At 34.1% G+C, this 15,356-nt stretch overlaps 1 protein-coding gene across 3 annotated transcripts in view; it reads left to right on the plus strand.

Moving 5' to 3' along the window:
* LRBA (LPS responsive beige-like anchor protein) overlaps window positions 1–15,356 on the plus strand; it is a 781,201-nt gene that overhangs the window by 207,549 nt on the left and 558,296 nt on the right. For all 3 annotated transcript variants that reach the window (XM_042983782.1, XM_042983784.1, XM_042983783.1), the window contains 3 exons: window positions 3,098–3,257; window positions 6,355–6,802; window positions 14,135–14,268. In XM_042983782.1, the coding sequence (XP_042839716.1) occupies window positions 3,098–3,257; window positions 6,355–6,802; window positions 14,135–14,268 (742 nt within the window). The remainder of the gene's footprint in view (window positions 1–3,097; window positions 3,258–6,354; window positions 6,803–14,134; window positions 14,269–15,356) is intronic.

Genomic DNA, 15,356 nt, shown 5'->3' on the forward strand with positions numbered 1-15,356 from the left:
AGAATAAAGAAAGTATAAAAATGAAAATAAAAATTATTTGGGGGTGCCTAGGTGTACAGTTGGTTAAGTGTCTGACTCTTGATTTTTGACTTGCTCAGGTCCTAATCCCAGGGTTGTGTAGGACTCCATGCTGGGTGTGGAGCCTGCTTAAGATTCTCTCTCTTCTCTCTCTCTCTCTCTCTCTCTCTGTGCCCCTCCCCTGCTCATGCTCTTTCTCTGTCTAAAAATTATATATTATATATATATGTATGTGTGTGTGTATATATATATATATATACACATATATATATTTGTAATCCTCACCAGTATTTGTAGTATTATCATTACTTAATAATTATTGAACACTTACTGCATTTAGTACTAGATGTTCTATTTTACATGCAAGTCTTTTTATAAATTTTATAACTTCTTTTTTTTAATATGAAATTTATTGTCAAATTGGTTTCCATACAACACCCAGTGCTCATCCCAATAGGTGCCCTCCTCAGTGCCCATCAGTTTTAATTTTCCCTCCTCTTTTGTAGGGTCTTGGTGTTCTTTTGAGTTCTTAACTAAGTTTTGTACACATATACAACTTGTTAATAGTAGTTGTAGTTAATAGTTATTACCTATAGTTAGCAGTTACTGAATGTTTACTGTGTTTTAAGCATGGAAATGGATGCTCTGTATCATTTAATTCATGTAGTAATCATATGAGAAAGATGGAAGTGTTAGGTTAAATATTATGGTTAAGATCACACAAATAATAAGAGATAGAAGTAGGTTAAGGACCTAGGGAATGTGGTTCTTGGAATTCTGATCTTAACCATGAGGTGTGTTGCCTCCTTAGATCTCCATATATTTGCTTTTTGATAGCTCTTATTATTCCTTTCGTTAAGAAACCATCAACTGTTTTTTTTTTTTTTTCCCCCCAAACCCACTGACTGTGGTTTATTTTGGGACCAAATATTGTTGCTACTTTCCTTTTCTTTGGTTGAGTCCATTGCCCCATAGCTTTGTTTTTCCTACAGTGATTTTTAAAAATCTATAATAAGTAATATAATTCTTTTGCTTTAAATATTCTTTAATGGCTTCCCATAGTACTTGAAATGAAAATTCCTCATCTGGCTCTTTATGATTTGGCTCTTTGGAACTTTGTAACAAGTTTTTATGTCAGGATATTTGGACAGAGAATTAGAGTATCTCTTATGTTTAACATGTAATTTTTAAAAGTAATTAATAACTAAAATTTTTTTTTTGTAATTAAAAAAGTTTTATAATCATAGGAGTTTTAGAAAAAAGACTGTGTTTCCCAAACTATATCCCAGAGTCTCTTTTAGCATAATCCAATTTTGATGAAAAAGGAAATGACTTTAGATTGGCAATATAAAGAAGTTACTACCCTGAGGTTAAGTGCTAAACTTTGTAATCGCTCTAATCTGAGTTCACATTTGCTTTTTCAGTTACTATATGCCTTTAGGTCAATTATTCTTCTAGGCCTCATCTTGTTAAAAGGGGTTAATGAATGTGTTTGAACTACATAGTACAGTGCCCGGTCCATTATAAGTATTCAGTAAGTGATACCTACAGTTGAAAACAAATTTATTTGGGGATAAAAGGCTGAAACATAAATATCTATGGGATGTTTCTTCTTTGGACAGAAATTAGGCTTATTCTATAAACTTCATACTGTAATAACTAAATATTGAACATATTAATGTGCTAAATAAGTATTTAGATAGTCATATAAATAATTTGTATAGATTAAGAAGTTAGAATCAAGTAAGTTACTTGCCTACATTTTTAGTGCCAACATCATTAGCAACAATTATTATAATAGTGCCAGTATTGTGGGGCAGTAGAACACAGGAGTGTTTGGAGAAAAGGAATGGTTAATAAAACAGGAAAATGTACATTTATCTTTTCCATCAAGGCTAATAAGGTCTTATATATGAGCCTAAAGAGTATCATAGATTCTTTACAGATTAATATTTGTATTAAATGGAAATGCTCAGGTTGAACGTGGTATTTCGTTCTTTCCCAGAAATTGTGTCAAAAAACATTTGACACTAGCTAATTGACTTTGTTTCATTTGCACCACTAGTTGCCATTTATTTATCTGCTAGGCAACAGTGTTCTTTGTTTTCCTTATTATAAGTTTTCTGCTACTCACGGTACCTCTGGTTTTCAGAATTTGATGGACAAGTTTAAGTTTTTCCTTTAAGTGCAAACCTATTGTGAAAAATATTCAGAAATGTGTGCAGAGTCCCTTTGAAGATGGAGTATTGGACTAGATGAAGAGGTCATCAGTATACTGACATGTAGGTGATCTGTAGAGCTATGATGAAGCCCTGACCTCTTCTAGAGGTTAACGTAGTTTGTCCTTTTCTTTCTGGCAGACACTATATTTTCAATCTTAGACACTTGGTTGTCTGTACTATTTAAAATGCTCTTGAGAATTCCTTTGGCATCTTGTTCTGTATCTGATTACCTTGCTTTTTTTCTCTTGGATGTTTGTCTTTTAGGAAAATTGTTAATTGTGATTTTTTTTTTTGCATATTCTTTTTTTTTTTTCCTAAGTTTAGAGAGAAGGAGAGAGAGAGAGAGAAAGAAAGCACAAGTCAGGGAAAGGGGCATAGGGAGAGAGAGAATCTTAAGGAGGCTCCGTGCTCAGTGTGGAGCCTGATGTGGGGCTTAATCCCTTGACCCTGAGATCATTACCTGAGCCCAAATCAAGAGTCAGACTAAGCCACCCAGGCGCCTCTGCATATTTTAATTCTTATGATTAGAAGTAAAAATAGTTATACATATGTAATGATAATTGCTTTTTGATTAATCTTACAAGGTATATTATGCCATATGTCTTCCGACTGAGTTACCTCATTTTAAAAACAAACCAAATTCTCTGTTTCCATGTTTCACAAGTATTAAAAACTCTCATTTACAGGCATTTTTCCAAGACTCTTTGCCTAATCTTTGTTGAGGTGAATTTATTATTATTTTCAGTGTATGTCAAAAGATTTTTGGATGTATTTTATATGTAAATATTGTCATGTAAGATAAGATCGAAACATGTTACTTAATAGTGGCATAATCAACTACTTTTATTTTTCCCTAGGAGGATAGCAAACAAGCTCAGTTTTTAGCCTTGGCAGTTGTATACTTCATTTCTGTTCTTATGGTCTCAAAGTACAGAGACATTTTGGAACCCCAAAATGAAAGGCGTAACCAGTCGTTTAAAGAAGCTGGTAGTGAAAGTGGGAATTTATCACTTCCTGGTAAGCTTCCATATTTTATTCTCTGGGATCCAAAGTTCAAGTAAAACATTACCTAATAGTTAAAATATTCTGGAATTTAAATCCATTTATTTATAAAGTGAGAGTATATATTTTTAAATTAATAACTATATATTTCAATTTATTTTAAGTACCGTGTAGTTAATTGCAGTTGGGAGATGATTTTTGTTTTTTTTTTTAAATGAGCCATTTAATTAAAACATAAGTGAGAAAATGTTATCTTTTACAAATACCATGTTAAACAGTTTTGTTTGCCTTGGCATTTATTGTGAAGAAGAAATAATTCATATTCCTCTATAAGAGGCAGATTTGCTAATAAATAACAGTAATAACTAGAGGTGTAGAGTAGCTGCAAGTTATAGATGTATAGTTAGAGAAGCACCTTTTGCAGTCATAGAAGTAGCTACCATTTAGTGGAGGTAGATTTATTTATTTAATAAGCATTCATTCAGTACCGACTAGGTATTTGGGTATATTCATGAACAAAAGAGGAAAAGAACGTCAGCCTTCTTGGAGCTTATATATTCTTGTGAGAGGAGATCGAAAAGAAGAAGTAGATGTACTAAATAAATTGTATAGTATTTTAGAAGGTGGTAAGTTCTAAGAAATGATAAAATTGAACAGAGAAAAATTTCAGGAATGATGAGGAGATATGGAGTGTGGGTTTTTACTCTAAGGAAAATGGAGAATTATTTGAGTGTTTTGAGATAGCAGTTGACAATTGACTTAAGTTTTTCAAAGTAACACTTGGGATTCTGTAGGGAGAATACATTCTAGAGGGCAAGGATGAAAAACAGTGTTTTAGTTGTGTACTTCTGTATAACATATTACCTCAAAGTTCAGTGGCTAAAGCCATAACTGTTTTAGTTTTGTTATCATGATTCTGTGAATTTAATTCATATAAGGCACAGTGAGTATCATTCATCCCTGCTCCAGATGATGTTTGCTGGGGTTGTGAAGTCTGAGATGGCTTTTCTACTCATCCATCTAGTGCCTAGCAAGGATGGCTCCAAGAGCTGAGGCTGACTGACTCGAAATGGCTCAGCTGGGATTATATGTCTGGGTCCTTGATAATTGTTCTTAGTAAATTCTTTGGTTTTCCTCCATTAGTTCGGAGGGCCTCTATCTTTGTATAGTCAAAATACATGTTCCCTCTAGCAAGGTAGCCAGCTTGCTTACAGAGGTGTTCAGGGATTCTGAGAAATGCCCAAGCTGCCAGATCTTTGTAAAGCTTGAGCACAGAACTGGCCCAGTGCTAATTCTGCCTCATTCTGTTGGTTAAAGTAAGTGAGGCCCAGCCCGCATTCAAGGGAGTGAATACCAGAATGCATGGAGCAACAGAATTATTAATATAACAGTCTAATACAACCAGTTGGGAGGATATTGCAATAATCCAGGAAAGAGTAGATTTTGGGAGGACTAAAATGGTAGTTGTAGAGTAGTGAGCATTTGTCAGATTCTGGATATATTTTGATGGTAGAGCAGGATTTATTTATTTGTTTGTTTGTTTGTTTATTTATTTATTTAAATATATGCAATTTATTGTCAAATTCGTTTCCATACAACACCCAGTGCTCATCCCAAAAGAGAGAGAGCAGGATTGAAAATACTAGGTGTGAGTATGTGAAAGATGCAGTGTCATCAAGAATGATTATAAGGTGTAGTTGGATAGACTGAAAGTTAAAAATATTCAGGGAAAAATAAATTCAGTTTTCACCATGTTGAGTTTGAGATATCTTTTAGACATACAAGATGTAAAGTAGGCACTTATAAATAAGTATGTATTGTTTTGTTGATATAGTAGTGTTGTAAAACTTTAAGAGTGAATGAGATCACTCAAGGGAGTAAATATTGTTAGGGAAGATAAGTATTAAGTCCCTCCAACTTAAGAAATCAAGGAGAAAAATAAGTGAAGGGAATTAAGAAGGAACAACCAGGGAGGTAATAGATAAAGAATGAGAAGAGCATAATGTCCTATTAGCAAAGTGAAAAAAGTATTGGCAAGTTAGAGGGAATAATCCTTTGTTGGTGCTGTGTCAAGTGCTGAGGACTGACCATTGGAGTTATCAAGATGGAGGTTTTTGGTAACCATTGGATTTAGGAAGATGGAGCATTTTTGTTGGTATGCAGTGAATGCCTGATTAGAGGGAATGAGTCAGACAGAGTAGGTGATGCTCCTTGTTGAACTAGATTTTAAAGATTATTGAATTACTCTTGCATACAGGAAGGATGATGTGTTTTTTTTTTTTTTTTAGCAAGTAGAAACTGTGTTTGAGGTAGAAATCTTGGAATTGTCCAGAGAAATGGCAATGTATAAAGGCACAGAAGCCCCAAATGTTGTCCCATGTTTAGCAGATTGCACGTAATTTGATGTTATAAAGTGTGATGGCATGAGTAGCAGAAGATAAACTTGTAAATTAATAGTCATCTGATAAATAGTTGATGACCTACTACAGGCCAGGCATTGTTATGGGCCCAGGCATGGTTATAGGTACTGGACATGAAGTGTTAAAGAAGACAAATTCCCTGCCTTTATTAAATTTAAATTCTATCAGACTCATATTATTAAAGAGTCTTATACTTTATCAAGGATTTTGGATTTTTTCTTCTAGGCCAATGGCTTTCAGCCTTGTGTTGCTATCCATTGGTATGTCATGGTCAGTTTGGCAGTTTTTTCTCAGTTTATTATCATTTATTACTTTTATTATTCTCATTGTTTTATTGAAACATCTATTTTGTTGTTATACTCAGTATATTACATGCATCTATTATTACATAGATTATGTAATTTATTTTTGCCTTTTATTAGAACATGCCATATATTTCCTAATTTAAAATACTAGATGGTGGGGTGGGTTAAATAGGTGTTATGATGAGCACAGGGTGATGGATGGAAGTGTTGAATCACTATATTGTACACCTGAAACTAATATAACTATATGTGAAACTAACTGAAATTAAAATAAAAACTTTAAAAAATAAATAAAATAGTAGATAGCTGTTAGGGCTGGATGTACCTTTTAAAAATTGCTTCTAAATTTTTTTTTTGTTTATACTTTTCCTTTTGTTTCTTGATAAGATGTAGAAAACGCACCATCAGCATTCAGTCCGCCAACCCCAGCATTGGTGGAAGAATCTGAAAGCACGTCATCTGCTCGGAGGAGGGACTCAGGCATCGGGGAAGAAACAGCTACTGGCTTAGGAAGCAGTGTGCATGTAGCTCCTCCGATAGCACCTCCAAGTGTCAGTGCAGGCCCAGATGCAATCAGCGAGGCGCTGTGCACTCTTTCTTTAGAAGTCAATAAAACTCAGGAAGCCAGAAATGATGGAGGAAATGAGTCGGATAACAAGGCTGCACCATCGGTTTCAGTTTCAAAAAATGTCAATGTGAAGGACATTCTTCGAAGCTTGGTTAATATGCCAGCAGATGGAGTCACAGTGGATCCTACCCTTCTGCCACCAGCCTGTCTTGGAGCTCTTGGTGATCTTTCTGTTGAACAACCTGTGCAGTTCAGATCTTTTGATAGGTACTGTAAATAGTCTTTTGTTTTGGTCTGCTTATATGTATAAAATTCAAAGGGTAAACAGGAACTTAATTTAACTCTGCTAAATTTTGTAGCTTCAACATTAGAAAGTGGTGTTTTGATCTAGTTTATAAAAATTACAAGGATGTTTTTGTTGTATAAAAGGCTTGTAAGTAGTCAACAAGGTATTCACATTTTTGTTTTTCATCATACCAATAAGATGATTTAAAAATAATATTTAATCTTAATGTTACATTGGCAAATTATATGGACAATCATTTTGTTTGTTATAAGTTAGAATTCGCCTTTACCTACACATGGCTACCTTTCACTCTTTTGCTGGCAGTACTGTGCCAGCCTTTGTGAAAAGAAGTCTGAATCTGTGGATTTCAACAGACTCAGGAATTCAGCAAGGTGTTCAGAGCTTGACAGCTTTAGAAAGCAGACTGTACATTCCTGACTTTAGGTTCTGCTGCCTAGTGAACCTTTTGCTATATGCCTGAAATTTTTTTTGTATATATTATTAAACTTTCTGAAATTCTGCCTATAAGACATGTATGTATTGAGTTATTAAATATGGTCTTTTTCAAAGATCAGTATTTTATCTTGATATAAGCTCTAACTTATAGAGAAGTTGCCAGTTAAAAGAACTTTTGTTTTTCCGGAGTAATTTGAAAGGAAGTTGACACAGTAATCCATCCCCTTTGAATATTTTATTGTATATTTTCTTTCCTTTATTTAAAAATTTTGTTTTTTAGGGAGTGAGCAAGCAAGAGAGTGTGTGTGCTACTGGGGCAGGGAACAGAGAGAAAGAGAGAATCTGAAGCAGCACAGAGCTGGATGCAGGGCTTGATCCCATGACCCTGGGATCATGACCTGAGCTCAAATCAGGAGTCAGACATGCTCAACTGAGCCACCCAGGCGCCCCTCAAAGAGTATATTTAACACTGTTTATAGCAATGGCTATATTTTGAGGGTGGGAAGAGGTGTACATAACTAGTTTTTAAAATATTCTCAATTTTTATAATTTGTTTAAATTTGTATTAATCTTATTAATGTTTATTTATTTTTGAGACAGAGAGAGAGCGAGCATGAATGGGGGAGGGTCAGAGAGAGGGAGACACAGAATCTGAAACAGGCTCCAGGCTCTGAGCTGTCAGCAGAGAGCCCGACGCGGGGCTTGAACTCACGGACCGCGAGATCATGACCTGAGCCGAAGTTGGACGCTTAACCGACCGAGCCACCCAGGCGCCCCTAAATTTGTATTAATCTTAGACTGAGTAGTCAAATACTTGCGGGTAGATTTTTAAAAATAATTTATTTTTGAGAGAGAGAGCGAGAGAGAGAGAGAGAGGGTGCACGCACATGCAAGTGGGGGAGGGGTAGAGAGGGGGACAAAGGATCTGAAGTGGCTCTGCCCTGACAGTAGTAAGCCTGATGTGGGACTCAAACTCATGAACCATGAGATCATGACCTGAAGTCGGACACTCAACTGACTGAGTCACCTAGGTGCCTCAAGGGAAAGTAGATTTTTCAATTTAATATATCTTACTAATATAGGCAAAATTTCCTTAAATGGCCCAAATTTGAAAATTGTTGGACTTATTTATTTTAAAGTTGTATAGGAATTAAATCTATGCTTTAGTGATGCCTTCACTGAGTGAGTTATAAATTTATTTAGGAAACCATGCCTCAGTAATACGTAGTAAGGGGTTTACTGAAATAGAATCCAGAGGGGGAATTTTTGTGATAGCGTTTTTCAGGATGTTATTTGGAACTTACATGTCTAATATGCACTTAACATATTGTCTGATGGCAAGCACAGTGCTCTGTTTTTTCCCCTTCTTTTTCTCAGCAAGAGACACCTTTTGAAAAACTATTTTCGTGCAGCTGTAGACCAGTGGAATATCTTTGGGAATTTCAAAGCATCCCTCTGATCATGTATTTATCTCTGGAATGCTGTGTCAGAAATCACAACTCTCCTCATATCTTAAGAATTATCAACTTCCAAGCAATAGCTGGAAAGTTTAGAGTAACAGCTACATGAGTGGAACCTTGCTGAAAGGCTGCCAGGTTGTGGGCCTTTGTGGATGGCAAGGTGTTTGTGTTCATTCCCATGCCAAAATTCTTGCTCTTATCTAATTTGAAGATCCTCTCTGGTGATTAGTGGATGCCAGGGATTTATCTTGATAAAGTTCAAGGGCTTGTCTGGCTTTTCAATTAGATCCTAAGGGAGTAAAGTGCTAGGCTTAAAATGCTCTTTTCTCCTTTAGTGAACTATTTGCATGCTAAATAAAATAGCATTTATGTGAAAGTTTATGATATTTGAAACTGGTTACTCTTCTGAAATGGAACTTCTGAACCTTAGTGATCTGGAAGGCATTGTTGCTCTTTGTTGTGGCTAAATAAAAAGAAACTTTCACAGAGGTCTCCCTTGCTCATATAAAAAAAAGTCAACAGTGTTTACACTTTCTGTGTGTTTAACTTTAGGAAAATTACTTCTTTCTCATCTGTAAAATGGGGATGATAATATGTAGTACTTAAATTCATGGATTGTTATAAATATAAATAATTCCTCTGTATTCTTAGTGCAGTGCCTCACAGATACTAATTATTCATTAAAGTTAGTGAGTTTGTAAAGAAAATTGTAACATGTAAAGTCTTATACTTTAATATTTGGATTTTAATTGACAGTTTTGAAAAATAGCTTATAAAACTAGAAGACATATCTGTCTTACAAATTCTTTATGCCAAAAAGTTTCAAGTGTTTTTTGTCAAAGTTGATAGCAGTTACTAAAAATCTAGAGTTATTTCCTTAAATATTAACAAGGATTTCTATCAGTCTCTTTAATAGTAAACTGCACCCTGAGAACAATGCCAGACATATCCCTAGAATCTCAAACTTGTGCCAGATGCATGTTGCATTTTCTTTGTGTTTTCCAAAGCATTTTAGAAAAACGTGAAATCTTAGTCCTTTAATGATCATTCTTAAGTAGTGGTAAATATAAATTTCTGCAATTTTTAAGCTGTTGGACATGCTTTATTAGTTTAAATTTGTACTTACATACATGATAAATATGAGGGCTTAAAGATCACCTCTACTGGAGATTTTAGTCCTTCAATGTGGATGGAAACTTTGTGATAATGAAAATAGTAAAGGAAAAGAAAATATCCTGAAATCTGCTGACTGCTTTTTGTCCTTTCAATCATTATGACTTGGAATTTTCTTTGGTTTTATGTGGCCCAAAGCTGAAGCATAATTATTTTGCTTCCTCAGAAATGGTTTGAATCAAAAATTTTGGAAATGGATTCAGTTTATTTCCCACTTATGTACTAAGTGGGCTAAAGAAAGGAAAACTTTTTCCATTTGTGAGCACATAGATATTTTATTTTGGTAGTAATACATGCATAATTTTATATCTTGGAAATCCTTACTACCATTGCTTGTAGATGATTATACTATAGAATTGTGCTTAAATATTAAAATGATTGTGGTAATGGTTGCACAACTCTGTGAACACACTAAAAACCATTTAACTTTACAATTAAATTGTGTAATATGTGAATTACATATATCTCAATGAAACTTAAGAAAAAGGTCAATATGAGAAAACAGTTCAAATAAAAGCTCTTGTTTGGGCGAACTTGGAATTGTAGGGCATTTATATTGGGAAGTTATTTTACCTGTCTGAGCTTTACTATTTTAATTTTTAAAGTGGAAGTAAAATGTAAGGGTTATTTGGATAATTTAGTAGTAATTCTTGGCATATCATCAGTTTAATTCATAGCTATTAATGATTTATAAATTTATATAACAGAAAAGTGTTATATAGTTTATATAACACAAAGAATAGTGTATTATGAATGTTGACTTGGAGACTCTGGGGAGGCTTACCTTTAAAAAATTTTTTTTTAATGTTTACTTATTTTTGAGAGACTGAAAGAGGGGAAGAGAAACAAAGCACGAATAGGGGAGGGGTAGCAGAGGGAGTGGGAGACACAGAATCTGAAGTAGGCTCCGGGCTCTGAGCTGTCAGCACAGAGCCCCACGCGGGGCTCGAATTCATGAACCATGAGATCATTTGAGCCAAAGTGGGAAGCTTAACTGACTAAGCCATCCTGGCACCCCTGGGGAGGCTTACCTTTAAACAAGGTTTTGAAAGGTCAGAAGGAAAAGTTTCCTAGCAAGCAGGGATAAAAGGAAGGCTGCTTGGCTGAGGAATAGTATATACAAAGGGTTGGAATTGTGAAATAACATACATGCTCAGGAATCATAAGAGCATATTGCAGAAATTTGTAAGGAATGCTGGATTAAATGTAAACTCATGTAGGTAGCCATACTTCAGATGTACTAGGGGTGAGAATATGAGACAGATCTTGGAAAATAAATATCTACTGAGCTGTAGTAAAGAATAAGTATTATACATGATTGAAAGAATTATTAATGGTAATAGGTTAAAGGATTAGAAATGAGATCAAGGGGTTCCTGGGTGGCTCAGTTGGTTAAGTATCCAGCTTGATCTCAGCTCAGGTCTTGTTCTTAGGGTTGTGAGTTCAAGCCCTGTCCTGGGCTCCACACTGGGTGTGAAGCCTACTTTAAAAAAAAAAAAATGAGATCAAGTTTTTTGTTACCTTTAACTAACCATGCCATCTTGGACAGAGATTGTACATACTAAGGAACGAACATCTGTAGTAGATTTTTTTCTGTTACTAGTTTTCCAACATGTTATTGCGAAAATGTTCAAATATACAGAAGAATTGTACAGTGAACATCCATAGACCCCATCACTCTATTTACTTCATCATGTAATTCTCCCTATATACATTCCTCTCTCCATCTTATTTTTTTATGTGTTTCAGCAGACATCAGTTCACTTCATAAACATTTAACCATGCAGATCTTAAACTAGAGATCAGTACAGTTTTTTAAGGTAAAATGTACATGCATTGGAAGGCACAGATCTTTTTTTTTTTTTTTAATTTTTTTAATGTTTATTTATTTTTGAGACAGAGAGAGACAGAGCATGAATGAGGGAGGGTCAGAGAGAGAGGGAGACACAGAATCTGAAGCAGGCTCCAGGCTCTGAGCTATCAGCACAGAGCCTGACGCGGGGCTTGAACTCACGGACTGCGAGATCGTGACCTGAGCCGAAGTCGGACGCTTAACCGACTGAGCCACCCAGGCGCCCCATGGAAGGCACAGATCTTAATGTGTATCATTTGATGAATTTTGACAGATTTGTACACCTGTGTGACCCAAGTCCTCAATCAAGACATCATTAGTCTTGGAAGTTCCTTCATGCACATTCCCAGCCAATGACGGTCCCCATCCCCTAGATGCAGTTACTCTTCTGATTCCTTCCTACTATAGATTAGTTTTGCCTTTTCTAGAACTTCATGTGAAAGGAAATACAAAATTTGTGTTATGTATGAGGCTTTCTTCACTCACCATAATGCTTTTGAGATTCACCTAGGTTACATTTATTAGTAGTTTCTTTTAATTGCTGAGGATCTTTTCGTATATATAAGCTTATCACTTACTCATTTTTCTTTTGAAAGAATTCTGAGATGTTTCTGGTTTTTGGCTATTAAATAAGGCCTCTTAAACATTATTGTACACATTTTTTGTGGGCATAAAGTTATCTTGAGGAAATTCCTAAGAGTGGAATTGCTGGTACAAAGGGTAGTTTTATTATGTCTTAAATTTCAGTTATGGAAAAAACAATTTCAGCTTTCTCAATACTATTTTCTGTTGCTCATTTCAGTGCTTACATATATGAGTGATCTAGGTCTTGCCAGTTCTTTCTTTTGGGAAGAAATGTGAAAGTAAATTCTGTATAGTAGTCCTCACTCCAAAATAGGTTGCTAGGGAATGCAGCTAGAGATTTTCTTAAACAATAGGTTTATGAGTTTCTGCCTCGAGTAGGAAATATATAAATTATTTTTTGTATTGTTTTGAGTGTTCCCCGTGTGTGTACACGCACACACACGGTCATATCTACTCCCCCTAAAGTCAGTAGTCTTCATCTGATATAAGCTACTATGATTTAAGCACACCATTTTGGATTGAGGGCTCAGGTGGCTGTTGCTTCTATTTTTTAGTGTATAGTTAACATTGGCAGTCACCCTTATAATGATGTGACACCGGCTACCCCCAAGTACATTGAATAAACCATGCCTAACACAAGAGAACTTGATTTAATTGGCAACACTGTTTGCCATCACATGATAGGCATTGAAGTAAAACAGAACCTATTTCGCGTTGTATTATCTCTCTTTGGTATAACAACAAAAACAAAATGTATTTTTGAGTTACTGGAATTACATAATTTCCACTTTTGAATACATTTATTGGGATCAAGTATCTAACTTTATTTAGAAACTGAATACTTTAAAGCTGTTAAGGGAATACTTGAAGCTTGCAGTTACAATATTGTCAACAAAAGATGTGATTAAATAAATTGAATGTTGAAGACTTTAGGCTTATGGTTAACACCAGGTAATTAAAAGTAAGCACTGCTGTGGGAGTGCATTATATATCAGCTGTCCTCTTTACCTCATTAACTGGGTTTTTGCATGTTTATGGAGCTAACTTCAATTAAAAATGCCTTTTAGTTATGCCTAATAAGGTCTTTTAGTTACTATTTGGGTATAAAGTATTACACTTTAATTGAAATTGGTGTATATAAATACCTGTGTTTGAATAATAGACAAAATGAATTTGATTATTTGGAATTTTTGTATCTAGCTTTTATACCTATGCATTGTTTTTTTTCCATATAATATTGTCAAAAGATAGTCTTTGGGGGTTAAAAAGAGAAACTTGATTATGTAGGTTTTAAAAATTACTTATATCTGCATTTTTTTTACCTTTAAGATTTCTAAGGTTTTATGATTTCAAATTAGTGGTGCTTTAAAATCCATGTAGAAACATGTTGAGTTTTCTGCTTCAATTCTGAGGTTAAGAAAAAGTTAATTACTTTTCCACTTGAGTGCCAAAATTCCTTTTTTATATACCTGTGGTTATTTTTTATTTAAGTTGGGTAATTAAAGATGATCATAAATTTAAAGAATATTGTATAATAATTGTAAGTTCTATAAATGTAATGGATTATTGTATTTCCATAGAACATTGTCTTCATTCTAAAAAATTGAAATGCAAATAAATATGCCAAAATTGGAGAAATTTCTTTCTGAGAGAATATTCTAAATTGTACATCAAAATATAAATCAATAAATTAAAAAAAGAAGTTAGTTTTCTACTTTCTATTTTGAAATTAATGTAATTAACTTGAGTGATGTTTCATATTTTAAAATCTATTTACTTTATTACAGAAGTGTCATCATTGCAACAAAAAAATCATCAGTCTTACCTTCTGTACTTAATACGAGTCTCCCTACCAATGCAGTCAGTGTGGTTTCTTCAGTAGATTCACCCCAAGCTTCAGATGTAGGAGGAGAATCACCTGGTGAGTTAGTTTTTAGTGATTTGAACAAATAAGTTTTTAGATTCCATTTTTGCAAAGTTAAGATATTTGGTTAGGCATGTTGTAAATCATTATGCTTTCATGTTATACTGTTGATTGTTTCATAATTTTCTAAGTAAATTTGAGTAGTATCAAAAATTACATCAAGTATTTCAATATTTTCTCCACTTAAACATAATAACTTTTCTTAATGTGTAGTGATAAGAGGAAATGTTCACAGTTGGTTAAGTAAAAAAATATGTGCAATACTTTATATACCATGTAATCATAGCTATGTGAAGTATATATCTTTTATATGTGAAAAAAAAGCTAGGTAATGTATGCTGAAACTACTAGATTATTTCCATGTAGTTGAACTACTGGCAATTTTGATGTTTTAAGTTTAATGTTAGTATCTTTTTCAGAATATTATCAGTAATTCTGTATTATGTTTATACTTAGGAAAAAAATAGTTATTGATAAGAATTTTCCACCTGGAACTAAAATCTGCAGTAGTGGTACTGAATTTTGTCCTGCCTTATCTTTTGTTTTACTAAAAATTAAAAACAACAACAACAACAATTCGACCTTATTTTTTAGATTAGTTTTAGGTTACATAAAAATTGAGTGGTTAAGTACAGAGTTCCATATACCACCTCAATGCCATTCCCTCCTTATTCCCTGTTTTTGACATCTTGCAGTAGTGTGGGACATTGTTATAATTTTTCCTCATTGTTTTAGTGAAAAAATATGAAAGAAAATAAGTAGAACTCTACCAGATTTTTCTTTTCCTGTTGCTCCATTATACTCTGATGCTTTTGTTTTTCTTTGGAAGAGAAACAATTTCTCGTAATCTATGTTGGGTTGGATGCTAATTTCTGTCCTTTCACCCCCATCCAAAACCCTTAAAAAAAATCAACTGTGATTTTTCTAGATCTGCCTCAGTTGGGAAAAAGGCAGAAGTCACTAATATCTATGAAACTGTATGCCATCTTTTAAACTCAGTTATAGTGAATTTCTAATAACTTCCCTGAGCAAATGTTTTAAGTTTTAGAGGTTCACTGTACACTGAGTAAAATATTTTCATCTTA

Source organism: Panthera tigris, chromosome B1 (genome assembly GCF_018350195.1).
Source record: "Panthera tigris isolate Pti1 chromosome B1, P.tigris_Pti1_mat1.1, whole genome shotgun sequence".
In the NCBI taxonomy this organism is placed as follows: domain Eukaryota; kingdom Metazoa; phylum Chordata; class Mammalia; order Carnivora; family Felidae; genus Panthera; species Panthera tigris.